This window comes from Festucalex cinctus, chromosome 18 (assembly GCF_051991245.1).
Source record: "Festucalex cinctus isolate MCC-2025b chromosome 18, RoL_Fcin_1.0, whole genome shotgun sequence".
In the NCBI taxonomy this organism is placed as follows: domain Eukaryota; kingdom Metazoa; phylum Chordata; class Actinopteri; order Syngnathiformes; family Syngnathidae; genus Festucalex; species Festucalex cinctus.
Window position 1 is genome coordinate 1,221,828 of NC_135428.1, and position 13,622 is coordinate 1,235,449.

The 13,622-nt window shown below is 46.0% G+C and overlaps 2 protein-coding genes across 3 annotated transcripts; one reads left to right on the forward strand and one right to left on the reverse strand.

Annotated features, from left to right (window-relative positions):
• The first annotated feature begins 341 nt into the window (after positions 1-341).
• On the forward strand, positions 342-10,661 carry pcf11 (PCF11 cleavage and polyadenylation factor subunit). 2 transcript variants are annotated; one of them, XM_077504866.1, is made up of 17 exons: positions 342-726; positions 3,165-3,290; positions 3,505-3,687; positions 3,809-3,985; positions 4,391-5,355; positions 5,478-5,649; positions 5,758-6,067; positions 6,564-6,704; positions 6,780-7,936; positions 8,016-8,079; positions 8,176-8,298; positions 8,381-8,492; positions 9,082-9,265; positions 9,342-9,497; positions 9,921-10,013; positions 10,104-10,139; positions 10,232-10,661. In XM_077504866.1, exons 1-17 carry the CDS (start codon positions 493-495, stop codon positions 10,466-10,468), a joined length of 4,470 nt encoding a protein of 1,489 aa, XP_077360992.1. In that variant the 5' UTR covers positions 342-492; the 3' UTR covers positions 10,469-10,661. The 2 variants fall into 2 exon arrangements, with proteins under 2 accessions (XP_077360992.1, XP_077360991.1); XM_077504865.1 differs by having other exon boundaries at positions 343-726; positions 6,561-6,704.
• Positions 10,662-11,074: 413 nt separating this feature from the next.
• Positions 11,075-13,572, reverse strand: ccdc90b (coiled-coil domain containing 90B). The gene is made up of 9 exons (XM_077505426.1): positions 13,414-13,572; positions 13,191-13,310; positions 12,933-13,036; positions 12,752-12,853; positions 12,635-12,676; positions 12,495-12,566; positions 11,657-11,710; positions 11,436-11,550; positions 11,075-11,332 (listed from the first exon to the last, which is right to left on the reverse strand). The coding sequence occupies exons 1-9, from the start codon at positions 13,463-13,465 to the stop codon at positions 11,277-11,279; spliced, it is 717 nt and encodes a 238-aa protein (XP_077361552.1). The 5' UTR covers positions 13,466-13,572; the 3' UTR covers positions 11,075-11,276.
• Positions 13,573-13,622: the final 50 nt, after the last annotated feature.

The following is a 13,622-nucleotide window of genomic DNA, read 5'->3' on the forward strand; positions in this document are numbered from 1 at the left end:
TTATTTTTTTATCAAAACAATGTAGTCTTCACAATACATTACAAAACACATGTTGCCTTCACAATGAATACGGAGAAAAAAAAATATTCCGACTTATTTTCGATCAACAAGCTGAAAGTGAAACATTTGTGCTCTTTCCCCTTTTCATTTCGTAAAATATTTCACTTCCCATGTGGCGTCGACGCTCGTTACGTAAGCGTTCAACACTTCTCGCCACTCTTAATTGGTCAGTCCTCGTGTCTGTGACTGAGGAAGAGCCAATGACGATCAAACAATCGCTTCCGTTTAAATGAAACCAGCCAATAGCGACACGCTGACACGCTTCCATGTTGGTGACGTATAAAGGCCTTTGGCTCAACCAACGCCATTTTCTCGTCGGCGTTGTCAGCGGGGTTTGAAGAAGAGGGCCCGTCTTGCGCCGCTCGAAAACCTCCCCACAAAAAGAGTCCAAAAAGAGATTACGCGAGGAAAGCCGGCTCGCCACATGAGTTAATGGACTGCCTGCTGCCCAATGCGTACCCCCGCGACAAAGTCGGTGTAGCTTTGCCCCGCTCGAAGATGGACGACGGCGCGGCGAGAGAGGACGCGTGCCGAGAGTATCAGTCGTCGCTGGAAGACCTGACGTTCAACAGCAAGCCGCACATCAACATGCTGACCATTCTGGCCGAGGAAAACGTCAACTTCGCCAAGGATATCGTCGCGATAATTGAAGCACAAATAAGCAAGGTTTTTATGATAAGAATATTCTTTTGTTTCAAATGTTTGTGTCGAAATGTTAAGTAGTAGCCGTTTGCTAGCCGAAACATGGCGTCGGGCGTTAAGTTTACCCACACAACATGTCGCCTCGACCTTCGCTTATGTCTGTTTGCAACGCGATAATATCAACCATTCATTTTCATCTGTCGTTACATTTAAGAGTGAAATTATTCTCATATATTGTCTGTTAAGAAGTTTATCGAAAGTAGCCATCTCACGAGTTGCCCCCGTGCTCCAAAAGTGAAGCAAAGTCCGCCATAAAAAAAAAAGACGATTTAATTTAGTATATTTTCGATGATAATTATATTTCCCAATTATACGATGACTTTTAACGTCGTTCTGTTGGTTCACGTAGAAATTTAGGCCAAGTGTAACCGGCTTTGAGGCCTTCATAATTAACGTCGCGACCAGGAAGTCAGTGATTTTTCTTTTTTCTAATCTGTAATAAGCAGAAATGAGTAAAAACGTACATTACGTCCAATTTATTGGCATATATTTTTAGTTACTTGCTTGTAAATTTTCGTCCTCACGTGTAATTAGGGCCGATTTGAAATGTCATGTAATGTTTGTAGGCCTCCCCTGTGACGTCAAGTAGCAAGTCGATGCTTTGTAACAGTTCATTTTTAAACGTTTTACGGTAATTATATAAAAAAAAAACACTGTATATCCAGTACATTACCACCAAGTATTTGCTCACCTGTCTTTACTCTCATAAACTTGAATGTTATCCCATTCTTAGGGTTTTAAAATGTCGTCACTCCACCTTTTGGAAGGTGTTCCACAAAGTTTAGTAAGAAACTTATGGGACTTTTTGAGCATTTTTACAGAAACTACTTTGTGAGGTCTTGACACCAACCTGTGAGAACATTTTTGTTGTTCTCCAACCTTGGTGTGTGGCCTCACAAATGTGACCATTGAAAATGGTCATTGAATCCCATTAAACGCTCCGAAAAGTTGTGGATCGCCGTCATGGAAAAGTTGGAGCATTTATACCTTTTAAAAGGGTGGACTGATGTCCTATTAATAAACAAAACAAACCGTATAGATTATAATGGGATGTCGCTTAACGTTTATCAGTTATAAGTGTCTGAATACGTCTGACAATAAAATATATATTTACTATTTAATTTTAAGGTTAAGAAACCTCCATTTATGTTGCCTATCAAGAAGCCACCGCCTGTCTACTTCGTTAGCTTCTAATGCTGTATACATACTGTTATCTGTTATTTAATTTAGTTGTGGCGTGTTCCAAGTTGTTGCTAGCTGAGAGTTGGGGTCCATGTAGTCTAGCATGTGATCACTAATTGGAATATGAAACAGCTTTGACCTCGAGCACAGTACAAGTAATGATTACCCAAATGCAGCAAGGTAAATAGTGTTTCAGTGTTTATTTTTTTATGGTGGATTTTTGCCTCTTTAGTTGTCTTTGTTTGAACGTTCACTGTGATCTCACAGTCCGGAAATAAAAACCTTTTCCTTGAGACCACAGTGATGTTTTTTTTGTTGTTTTTTTCCCTCTTCCTCAGTCTTATTAATGTGACAAATGGAGTACATGAGTTAAGTGGATAACAAATGTGGGCTTCTAGTTGAGTAAATTCCAGTCAGCCGTGTGCCTTTTAGTGCTTATTGTTTGCATTTTGACGCATGACGCAACACAAGTCTGATTAACATCGCGTTTATCCGGGAGTGAATTTTGAAACTGTTCTTGACTGGCTAAAATGTTTAATAATAAAAAATGTGAAATGTGCTTTTTGTCATTTTTTATTTCCAAGTGTTAACTTATTGATGATACGAGAGTCTGGTTATTTTTTAACTGACAAACGTTGAGCCTTTTGTGGCAAGCTATTGAACAACATTCCATTGATTCTGCCGGGTTGGTTTGAAAGCAGCTGCTTAAAAAATGCCTCCCAAAATAAATTCGATTGTTTTAAAAGGGTCATTGTCACATGTGGCTTTTTTTTTTTTTTTTTAAATGACTGCAAAACAAAAGTGCGGAGATGAAGACTGATGCCTCCCAGGGTAAAGTACAGAGAGTGGTTGGTTCAAACACTCTCTGGAGGTAAACTGGCTCAAGGATACAACAATTTTTTTTTTCCTGGAATTTTTTCCTCACTGACTCGGGGATGAATCCATTTGGACTGGTTGTCAGAGGATGCTTTAATCTCTTTGATTTTTTTTATTTTTTTATTTTTTTAGGATGGGCAGCTTGCATCTTCGTTTCCATATATATACATTTTATTCCCCCACATATGGACTTGGGTGTTATTTCCTCACCGACCAAAGAATTTTTTTTTGAGGGGGGCGTAATTTTTTATTTTTTCCCTCTGTTAAGCATTTCACATTTGTTCTGAAATGTTGTTTTTAACCCCTGTTGTGTTCTAAACTTGTCAAGTTTTCTATCGCTCTAGGCCCCAGCAGCCGAGAAGCTTCCAGTTTTGTACTTAGTGGATTCCATAGTGAAGAATGTTGGAGGAGAGTACCTTGCAGTGTTTGCTAAAAACCTAATCACTTCATTTATATGTGTCTTTGAAAAGGTACAGTTTTTCTTCTTGATGCCTTTTTTTTTGCATTTCTTTAAACTGAATCACCCGTAGCGTCCACACGTTGCTTGCTTTTATTTTGTAGTCTCTTGCAATATTTTGCTTTTAGTTATTTAATGGTTTAAGAGTTAATTATTTTCCGATGTTATTGAGCTTACAACTTGCTCTGCGAGTCGCTGTGGACCAAGCAATGTACTTGTGTTTGTAGGTGGATGAGAACACTCGAAAGAGTTTGTTCAAGTTGCGATCCACATGGGACGAAGTGTTCCCACTGAAGAAACTGTACGCACTAGACGTGCGCGTCAACTCTGTGGACCCGGCGTGGCCCATCAAGCCTCTGCCGCCTACGGTCAATGCCAGCATCCACGTCAACCCAAAGTTTTTAAAGCAGGTGTGTAGTCAGAGAAGTTGGTCACGCTTTTGGTTAATAAACTGTCGTCACACCCGGAGGGCGCCGGCTGTGTTCTTCGGTCTCTAAACGTCTGATTTCTATCCCGCTTCCTGGACTCTAGTCCGAGGAGACGCCTTCTCCGCGGCCTCCGCCCGCGCAACTGCCTCCGCCGGTAATTCAGTCCAGTTTGACCCAAGAGCAGATGATCAGACAGCAGCTGTTGGCCAAACAGAAGCAGCTTCTTGAGCTTCAGCAGAAGAAGATTGAGCTGGAACTGGAGCAGACCAAAGCTCAGCTGGTAGGTGAACCAACTGGATTCCAAAAGGGTTTGTTTATTTCTATGTATATATTTTGGTGTTCACGGGTGGTAGTCTGTCTTATTAGTATTTTGTTTGCAAAAATTGGGTAGAAAATTCATGTAATGTTAGACCACTATTGTCTGTAATCAAGTCCTACTTACTTAGATCTTAGTGGTTACTTAAAGGGGGCAATTTTTTATTACATTTATGTAGATTTCTGAATGGAGAGGAGATTGTAGATGACTGTTGAACTTGGTTCCCTATTCAGGGAGTGAAAGGTTCAGTATTCAGAAGTAACGTTTTTTGCCTGCAGTATTCAGAACTGTTTTGTAAATGTTTTTCGTCTTTGCCACTTGTTAGCTTGGGGCTCGTATGAATTCCAATAAAATCTGATTGTGTTGCAGGCGGGAGGATTTTCATTACTCTCACCAAACCCGGTGCCTCTCGTGGCACCCCAGAAGCCGGTTGGCCAGTCCAGCCCCGTAGTCCGACCCGTGATTTCCCCCCAGGCTACGAGTGACCCAAAGTTACCCACCAGGGACCCGCGTCTAAACCGCATAGTAGGACGCCCAGGACCCTCTAAAAGCAAAGAGCAGCCTGCTGGGAAAAAGGAAGCCCCTCCCGCTGCGTTAACTCCCGCCGTCACGGCAGAGAAACGAGCAGTGGAAAAAGCGGCCCAATTGGGACGGATCCCGAGAAAGGATGAGAAACCCAACTTGAAGACTCCTCCAGTGACTAAAAATGTTCAGAGTAAAAACAAGCACGCTGAGATCGAGAACCAAAAGTCTACAGACAATTCAAAGAAAGACCCTCGGTTGAAGAAACGTGGCATGGACAAGGCCGGGGATGGCAAAGACGAGGAGCAGAAGGAGAAGAAAAGATGCGGCGACAAGCGAGAGGAGTCGACGCGGGTCGTCGAGCTTCCGAAAGCCTACCGGGGACGTCTGCAGAACGGCCTGGTGACCAAACGCGAGCGCGGCGACTCAGCGGAGAAGGTCGGCGGCAACGCCCGGACGCACGCCAGGAAGCGCACGCGCTCTCGGTCCCGGTCGCGCTCGCCCATCTCGTCAAAGAGGAAAGGCAGGAGGTCGCCCAAGAGCAGAACCAGGAGCACCTCCCTGTCCCCGTCGCCTTCTCGCAAGGTGGGAAAACCGAGGAGGGTCAGGGCTGACGAGTCGACGCATGTGAAGAATGAGCGGGATGACCGAACGGCGCCCAAGAAGGACCAGGCGGAGAGCAGGCGCTCCAAGACGCCGGTGGACGACCGCCGCTCCAAGTCCAGGGACTCTCCAAGGAGCCACGACGGAGGTAGCAACCAGGCCAAAGATCCTCCTCACCGCTGGAGGAGTGGCTGGGACGAGAACAAACAGTGAGTCGCTCGTTTTCTTAATGCTTAATATTCAACTCCAACATAGTCAGCTGATAAATTGTGGACAGCTGAACGGCCGTTACAGCTGTACTTCTTCCTAACAAAAGCGTCCGTCTTTTCAGTCTGAAACTAGGAGATGGAAATGTGAAGCTTGGACCTCAGAGGCATAAAAATTACAGCACTCCAACACGGCCCACCACCCCCCGTACCCCGAAACATCGTCTCAGCGTGGACGCCAACCTTCAGATACCCGAAGCCCTCAACTCTGCATCCAAGAAAGACCTGCTCAGACGGGTATGTCCGCACAACAAATATCAAGTCTCTACTTCCGATGGATAGAGCCCTCAAACAGTCCATTGTCGTTTGTTGACTCAAATCGTGACGTTTATTTTGAATCCGCAGGCGAGCAAGAGCCTGGAGAGCGGCGAGATTTCGCAGGAGGACTTCCTCAACATGGCCCACAAGATCAGGAACTTCTTCCAGTATCAGGAGGAGAAGCAGCAGCGGCCAGAGAGCTGGGACGCCGCCGCCAACTTTCCCGCCAAGAAGCCGTTGTTGGCCACGCCTCCCGAGCCGCTGGACCAGGCTCAGCTGACGTACTTTGAGCACAAATCCAAGCTGAAGAAGACGCAGGTGGCGCACCGCTCCCCCGAGGAAGGCTGGGACACGTCGGAGGAATGCGAGGGGCCCGGCCGGGTCCCGCGGGAACTGGGTGAGAGAAACGAACTTATTTGTTCCCAAAAACGTATAAATACGTCCTATTTTTAAATGTTTTAAGGATCCCAAAGACGTATTTGTATGGTATTTATTTTTTTTATACTAGAACATACAGAAAGCTTTGATGCAGCCTCTCAACTGCAGAGAACAGGTGAAAAAATGGTAATTACAAAAACGGCTAGCAGGTGGCAGCAGAGTATAAGAGAGCTATTGCTAATTGCTGCAAATTGGAAACGGATAGAAATAATAAAATTTCCCGGGTGGATGAAGAGACTGTAATGTTTCTTTTGGTACGATTCATGTTTTTATGGCAATAGAACACAATATTCTGTGGGCCTTGCAAAATCAGTCCAAATCCAGTAAAACAGCCGGGAGCAAAGGGGGGTTGGTTGCTTCAGTGAAAATGGCTGCCAGTCAATGAGTTAAGAAGCCAGCAGCCAGGATGACTTTTGGAACGTGTCGATCTCAAGTTGTGTGTTTGTCGACAGAAGAGAGGAGGAGCATCGAACGGGAAGAATCCAGACCTCCGCTCGCACCCATGGTAGAAGAGTACAACCATGGAAAAGAGTTCCCAGCGCTGAAATCTCTGCCAGGCCTTCGCTTCAGGAGGAGGGTTGACCCCCGAGAGTCCAGTGGGTGGAATACTTACATATTGTTGGAATTTGGACGAGCTGACCGTCACGTTTCCTCATGACTTTTATTTCCAGGTGAGAGAGAGTGGAACTCGCCTTTGACCGAGCGTCAACGCGAGGAGCAGAAGAGCGGCTACGACGCCCCGCGGCGTTACATCCCGCCGGCCGAGTCCAGACACCCGGGCTCCCGGCGTCTGGACGGACCCGCCCACGCCGCCGCCCTGGTTCTCAGGAACTGTCCCAGCCCGACCCCCATGGAAACGCCGGTCCCCATGTTTGAGCGCGAGCGCTTGTCGCCGCTGCGCCAGAAGGACCCGGGCGACCTGAGCCCCGTTGCGCGCTTCGAGAGTCCCAACAGCGAGCACTCTGACGACGGGCCCCTCCCGTCCGAGGGGCCCCTCGCCCCGCAGTCGCTTCTCGGCGCGCTCTTGTCCAATATTCATCAGTCGAGTAACTCCCCGGGGCACACCCCTCCGCACGAAGGAGGGCCCCCGCCGTCCCGGTTTGACGCTGCCGGACACTTGGGCCCGTCGAGACCACAACCTGCAGGCTGGTACAACGAGCCGTCCCACTTTGAGGGTCCTCACCAAGGCAGGCCCCTTCTTCCCAACATGCCCGAGCGCTTTAACGGGCCACAGGGACCCTTGAGAAGCACGGACAACATGGGTCGCTTTGACGCTCCTTTGGGCCCGCCGGTTCCACCGAGGTTTGACGGACCGGGGCCTGCCCACTTTGAGAACCCGGTCCAGTGCTTTGACAATAATCTGGGGCCCGCTCCTGTGCCGATGGGCTTCCAGCAGCAGCAGCAGCAACGACCGATGCACTTTGAGAACTCCGCCTTGCGGCCGGAAGGCCCCTTATGTTTTGAGGCACCCGGCCAACCGGGGCCCCGCTTTGACATACCTCCTCAGGGCCCGCGCTTTGACGCCCCGCCCGGCCAGCAGGGCCCCCCCAGGTTCGCACCTCAGCTCGGCATCCCGATGCGGCCGCTGGCGATGCCCCCGCCCATGTTCGACAACAACCTCCCGCCGCTGCAGAACTTCCCGATGGCCCCGCAGCCGTTCCCGGAGCCCATCAACCCTCAGTTCCACCAGGGGCCCATCGCGTTCCCGGCACCGCCAAACCTGCAGCCGGCGGCCAACTTCAACATCCTGCCCGCTCCTCCCTTCAGCCAGCCGGGCGCCGCCCCCTTCTTCAGCCCCGCAGTACCTTCCGTCAACATGCAGCAGCCGGTGAGTGCGATTAAAAAGTAGTACTTTGACACTGCAGTCGCTGGGGGGGAAAAAACCCAAACATTTTTTCTTTTGTCAGGTGAACATGTTGAACATGAACCCGCCTTTCCTGCCTCAGAACCTGCCACCGTTTGCACAGCCAGGTGAGATACTGCTGCTGCTTGTCGCATTCAAGTCATAAATAATATTCCGCTCCTTGTTGACTGTTTTTTTGTTTGTTTTTTTCCCCCCCACTGCAGCCCCCCCGATGCCCCCCGCAGAGAACCACTTCGGCCAGGTGGACGTCAACGACTTGCTTTCCAAACTCATCTCCACCGGCATCATCAAAGGCTCACAACCCGACACGACGGCCGCCGCCAGCGGTCCGTCAGTCCTTGCTTCCGTTGCCATGTGCTTTTGTTGACCGCCGCCATTTTTGTTCACGTCGACCTCCGTCTATTGCAGAAGAGTTACCTTCGGCGGCACGAGAAGTTCCTCCCGTAGACGAGGAGGAAGACGAGGAGGTGGAGGACGATTTCCCCGACCTCACCAGCTTTAAGCTTGACGACATGAAACTGTGAGATTTTTATTTTTTAACTCTTCCACTGCCAAAAACGTTTCATGACGATTTCTGAAATTACGATGTATGCTGCCATAAACGTTAAATGACCTCAACTATGTTTTTGTTTTTTTAAATCAATGGGCTGTGCAACGTCTTAAGTGCAGCACTGCCTGTCTGGTCAATAGCTTGTGGAATCCAAAGCAGCCAACTTACTATGGCCAATAGATGGCAGCATTGTATCTCTTTTCAATGGGCTGCCGGCGTATGGAATTTACAATGAAACATGACGGAATCTGATGAAATGGACCGTTTTCAAGGATGACGTGAATGCTCAAAGCCTTTGTCACATTAAACCAAATTCAGAGCATCACTAAACAAAAAAATATTTGTCAAAGTCACTGTCGTGGAGGAAATGTATCTTTTCACAAAAACCTTGTTTTCTCCTTTTCAATTTTCGCTCAATGTCACTCAAATGACCAATTTTCAAATGGTGATTGCGAAAGAACGCGGCCGTCTTTGTGGTTTCGTATTATGACTGTTTTTTGTTTTAAAAAAAAAAAAAATGTTTTAAATTTTTTTTTTTTTTTTTTCGCTCTCCCGTCAGACGTTACGAGAGCGTGGTGACCAAGCTGTACTCGGGGAATCAGTGTTGCCTGTGCAGCATGAGGTTCACGGCCGCGCAGACGGACCTTTACGCCGACCACCTGGACTGGCACTTTAGGCAGAACCACGCCGGCAAGGTGGTCGGCAGAAAGATTACGCACCGCCGCTGGTATTACGGACTGATGGTAAGAAAAGCGGACTTGGCTTTCGGCTGGAAATGGTGAGGCGGATTGACTGATGTTAATTTGATTTGATTGGCAGGACTGGATCGAGTTTGAGGAGATCGCCGACCTGGAGGAGCGAGCCAAGAGTTTGTTCTTCGAGAAGGAGAACGAGGAGGAGGTTCAGAAGAGCCAGGCGGCGGCCAAAGAGAAGGAGTTTCAGAGCGTCAAGGCCGCCAAAGATCAAGTCGCAGAGGTGGGTCCACGTTTCCATTAAAAACACTTCCTGGCCAGGAATACAAAATGTCAAAGTTTCACAAACCTGTTAAACACTGTGGAAAAAGAGCTTGTTGCAACATGGCCCTGGCTGATCTCTTATACTCTAACCCACTGGCCGTTTTTTCTAGTAACTACCGTTGCTTGAAGTGACCTCTTCAGGTCAGAGGCTGCATCAAAGCCTTCTGTGTGCTCTAACATAGAAAAACAAAACGTATAAATACGTTTTTGGGAGTGCAGGAAAAAAGTATTAAAAAATGGCGATTTTGGGATTGAATGAGTTAAAATGCAAATGCAAATTTCTGCCACTGGTTGCACACGTCATATTTTGTTTTCATAAGAAACAACATTTTTTTAGTCTTGTTGTCCTAACGCTTAAAAATTTTTTTTGCCGCGTCGACAGTTGTGCGAAATCTGCCAGGAGCCTTTCGAGACTTACTGGGTGGAGGAAGAGGAGGACTGGTTCCTCAAGAACGCCATCAGGGTCGACGACAAGGTGACTTTTTTTTTTTTTTTTTTTTCCCTTCACTTTTTGACATAATTTGAACTCTTCGCTGACTCGTCACTTTTCCTTTTGCTCCCCCAGAACTTCCATCCTTCCTGTTTCGAGGATTACAAAAACGTGAGTATCAAAAAAAACAAACAAAAAAAAAAACACGAGGATGATGTGACTTTAAAAAGTTGTCGTCTTAACCCGCCGTCGTCCCCCGTCAGACGTCTTCGTACCTGGACATGACGCCGTCGCCCAACAAGGTGCTCGACGAACACCCGCTGGGCGTCTTCATGAAGGCCGAGGAAGACGACGGCGATTCTCAGCCGTGCGCCTTCACCGCCGCCGCCTCGGTCAAGCAGGAAGCCGACGCCGAGGTGGGCGGAGTCACCGTGAAGATGGAGGAAGAGGAGGCGGAGCCACTTTTAACAGACGTGCAATCGGAAGGAAAGAGACTGTGAGCAGCTTCTCAGTTGCGCTTTTTCTTTGTTTTGAAGGAAAAAGTTTGTTTTTTGTCGGCACGTTAACTTGAATACATTTTGGTATTTGGGCCGAGTTCTTCTTCACACTGCTGCTGCTGCTTTGTTAAAAAAAAAAGTTTTTCGGGTTCAATGTGTAAATGATTTAATTTATACATTAAAAGTATTTTTGGAATCTGGCGTTCCAGTGATTTTGAATATGAAACAGCAGGTGGAAGGAAGTAGTTTGCTTGCTTGACTTATTTGTGGCCACGATGAAGGTAAGCATCCAATCACATTCTCCCGTGGAAGATCACCCCAGCAACAAACTTTTTTTTTTTCTCTCTCTTTTTTTCTTTCGCTGATGAGTTTCAATAAAGGTTTAGAAACTTTTTGCGTGATTGTTCTTTGGCTTAATTGTTCTGCTTTCAAAGTTAAAAATAAAAGGTTTGGTCAACTCAACTGTCAACTGTTTTTGTCATTTTTAAACATCTGATGCATTAGCGGAGCACATGGACGTCCATTTCAAGAAATACACCCGATGCCACAGGATAATTATCACACATGTCCGATAATTGGTTGCAAAGAAGTGGAAAAATATACTCAATATTCAGCTCAGGAAGGAAAACAATTTACTGATCAAAACCAGTACAGACTTCAAAACATCACCGTTAACAATTTAAGTCATTTTCCATTAAAAAAAAAAAGGATGGTCCAATGGTCCTGACATGTCACTATAAAAACTGAAGCTTCCACTTTAAAATAATTTTTTTTTTCTCCGGCTTTGCGAAGCGTATGAAGACGACACGCTTCACCGCCACAGCCGGTAAACCCCCAGAGCGATGGCGAGGCAGGAAAACACGGTCGCTATGGAAACACAAAACACACGGGGCGTGGCTTATTCAACAGGCTTTCGGATAACACGGGACAACATTTCACGATATCGTCGTCATGAAAAATGGCGGGTTACCTGCCAGATAGCGAATGGTCTCCAGCTTGAGTGACTCCAGAACGGTTTTGAGCGAAGCCACTCGCAGGTCCATTTTCTTGCTGGTCTCCATGTTGTCGTGCTCCAGCTCGGCTCTCTAAAACTCACAACAAACATACGACCAACACGTGAAACAACAAAATAATCATATTAAGTTTGGGGTTTTTCTCACCAGCTGGTACACGTTTTTAATTTGCGTTTACCTTTTGATGGAACTCCGTGTTGGCCTCCATTAGTTTCCTGTCCTGTTCTGTGAACTGAGAGGACGCAAAAGAGTTCAGTCAAGTTTTGGAATTTTTAATTTTATTTTGAGTTATTATTGTTTAAGTTTTAATTTGTTTTCAGGATGATTTTGTTAGTTTTTAGTTTTTTAATAAATGCTCTGATGCAGCTTCTAACATGAAGAGGTGGCTTAAAGCAATGGTAGTTCTTAAAAAAAAAAAAAAAAAAAAAAAAAAACGGCCAGCAGGTGGCAGGAGAGTACAAGAGATCAACCAGGGTTATTATTATAGATTGGAATTTTTCATTTTAGTTAGTTTTTATTTCGTTTTCATTTTTTTTTTATTTAGCTAGTTTTATTAGTTTTCAATGTGGTTTTGTTAGTTTTTATTAGTTTTAGTTATGTAATTATAGTTATTAGTTTTAGTAAGTTTCAGTATTAGTTTGTTTTTTTCTAAAAAAAAAAAAAAATATATATATATATATTACTTGTGCACAATATAAAAAAAAAAAATACACCATTCCAGTGACGTCATCTTTTGGTGCTTTCCTATTGGCTGTTGCTAGATGACATCACTTCTGCGTGACACATTTTCAATCGTCTTTATTCTGGTTAATATCAAAATAAATCTGGTTAAAATCCCATTTAAAATCATCTCCAAAGAAAAGGAAGGATACTTTTCGTTGCAATTATAGTTAGTTTTTTTTTTTTTTTTTAAAGCATTTTTGTATTTATTTTATTTCATGAACGAAACTGTTTTTTGAATTTTATTTTTTTTCTGTTCGTTTTAGTTGACTAAAATCAACCCGACGCTCGCTCACCATGTCCGAAACGCGGCTTCGCTCCAGGTTGATGTCCAGTTTGGTTTCTGCTCGGACTTTCTCGCTCTCCTCCTGAAATCGCGTCCGCGGTTCGTTTACTTCACACGCGTGATGTCACACCCGTCGTCGTCTTCACTCACCTTCAGTTGGTTCTGCAGCTGCTCCAGTTCTCGCTTCATCTTCTGCGAGAGAAAAATCAAAGAAAAAAACGTCAACCGCTCGCCTAACGTGTTCACCGTCTTGCTTCCAAGTCATACTATGTTTTCGGAGCGCAGGTTGGCAAAGTCGCTCTTCTCCAGGATCACCATATCTTTCCTGATGGCGTCCAGGTGGGCCATGATCTGCTGCAGAGCGATTTCCTGTGACGACACATTTTTATTATTATTATTTTTGCCCTCAATTGTCATCCAAGCGTCTTTTGCCCCCCCTCACTGTGACCTGATGCGACTTGGTGACCATGTCTTTGTACACGATGTCCATGTTGGCCGTCGCCAACGTCACCAGGGCGGAGACGATCAGCTCGGCCTGACGTTTGTCCAAACCTGGAGGGGAACGACAACACTGTCATTCATCCAAAACAATTACATGAGTCCAGCCTTGATCGGCTACGCTGGTGGAAGATCCACATCCACTTTCAAGCGACGCTAAAAGTGTCAGGAAAAAAAACAAAAACAAAACATGGCTAGCTTCCCTCACCACTACTCGCCAGCTCCGACACCATGGCGTGCGAGTCGAACGTGAGCTTTCGCTGCTCCAGAGGAGTTAATTCGACTTTTCTCACGTCAAACGTCGACATCGGGGGGCCAACATGGAGATCTGTCACACAAAAATTACAAACTTCAGCAGATGGGGGAGAGAGAGAGAGGGCGCAAGGACAAAATGGGAGATTTTGCACGTCATTATCCCCTCATCTAATTACCTCTCCACTTTGGGAGCCGCCGCAGCGTCCAGCGCCGCAACAATGTGTTCATTCGGTCCCCGTTTGTGACTTTCAAAGTTAGATAAAAACGTAAAGTATGGGAATTAAAAGCGGCACTTCCTTGTTTGACGATAACCCGGATGTAAGAGCGGAAGTGCTAACTCGCAACTAAACAAAAAGAATTCCCAACTGAATTGTGTCATGTCTAA

Bases quoted from the DNA above. Each gene is read 5' to 3' on its own strand.
- pcf11 (XM_077504865.1), top strand. From the start codon at position 493: ATGGACTGCCTGCTGCCCAATGCGTACCCCCGCGACAAAGTCGGTGTA. The intron at 3,688-3,808 runs GTGTGTAGTCAG...CCTGGACTCTAG, and splicing joins ACCCAAAGTTTTTAAAGCAG to TCCGAGGAGACGCCTTCTCC. The intron at 9,498-9,920 runs GTGGGTCCACGT...CCGCGTCGACAG, and splicing joins CCAAAGATCAAGTCGCAGAG to TTGTGCGAAATCTGCCAGGA.
- ccdc90b (XM_077505426.1), bottom strand. From the start codon at position 13,465: ATGAACACATTGTTGCGGCGCTGGACGCTGCGGCGGCTCCCAAAGTGG. The intron at 13,311-13,413 runs GTAATTAGATGA...TTTGTGTGACAG, and splicing joins GCGGCTCCCAAAGTGGAGAG to ATCTCCATGTTGGCCCCCCG. The intron at 12,567-12,634 runs GTGAGTGAAGAC...ACGCGATTTCAG, and splicing joins AGCTGCAGAACCAACTGAAG to GAGGAGAGCGAGAAAGTCCG.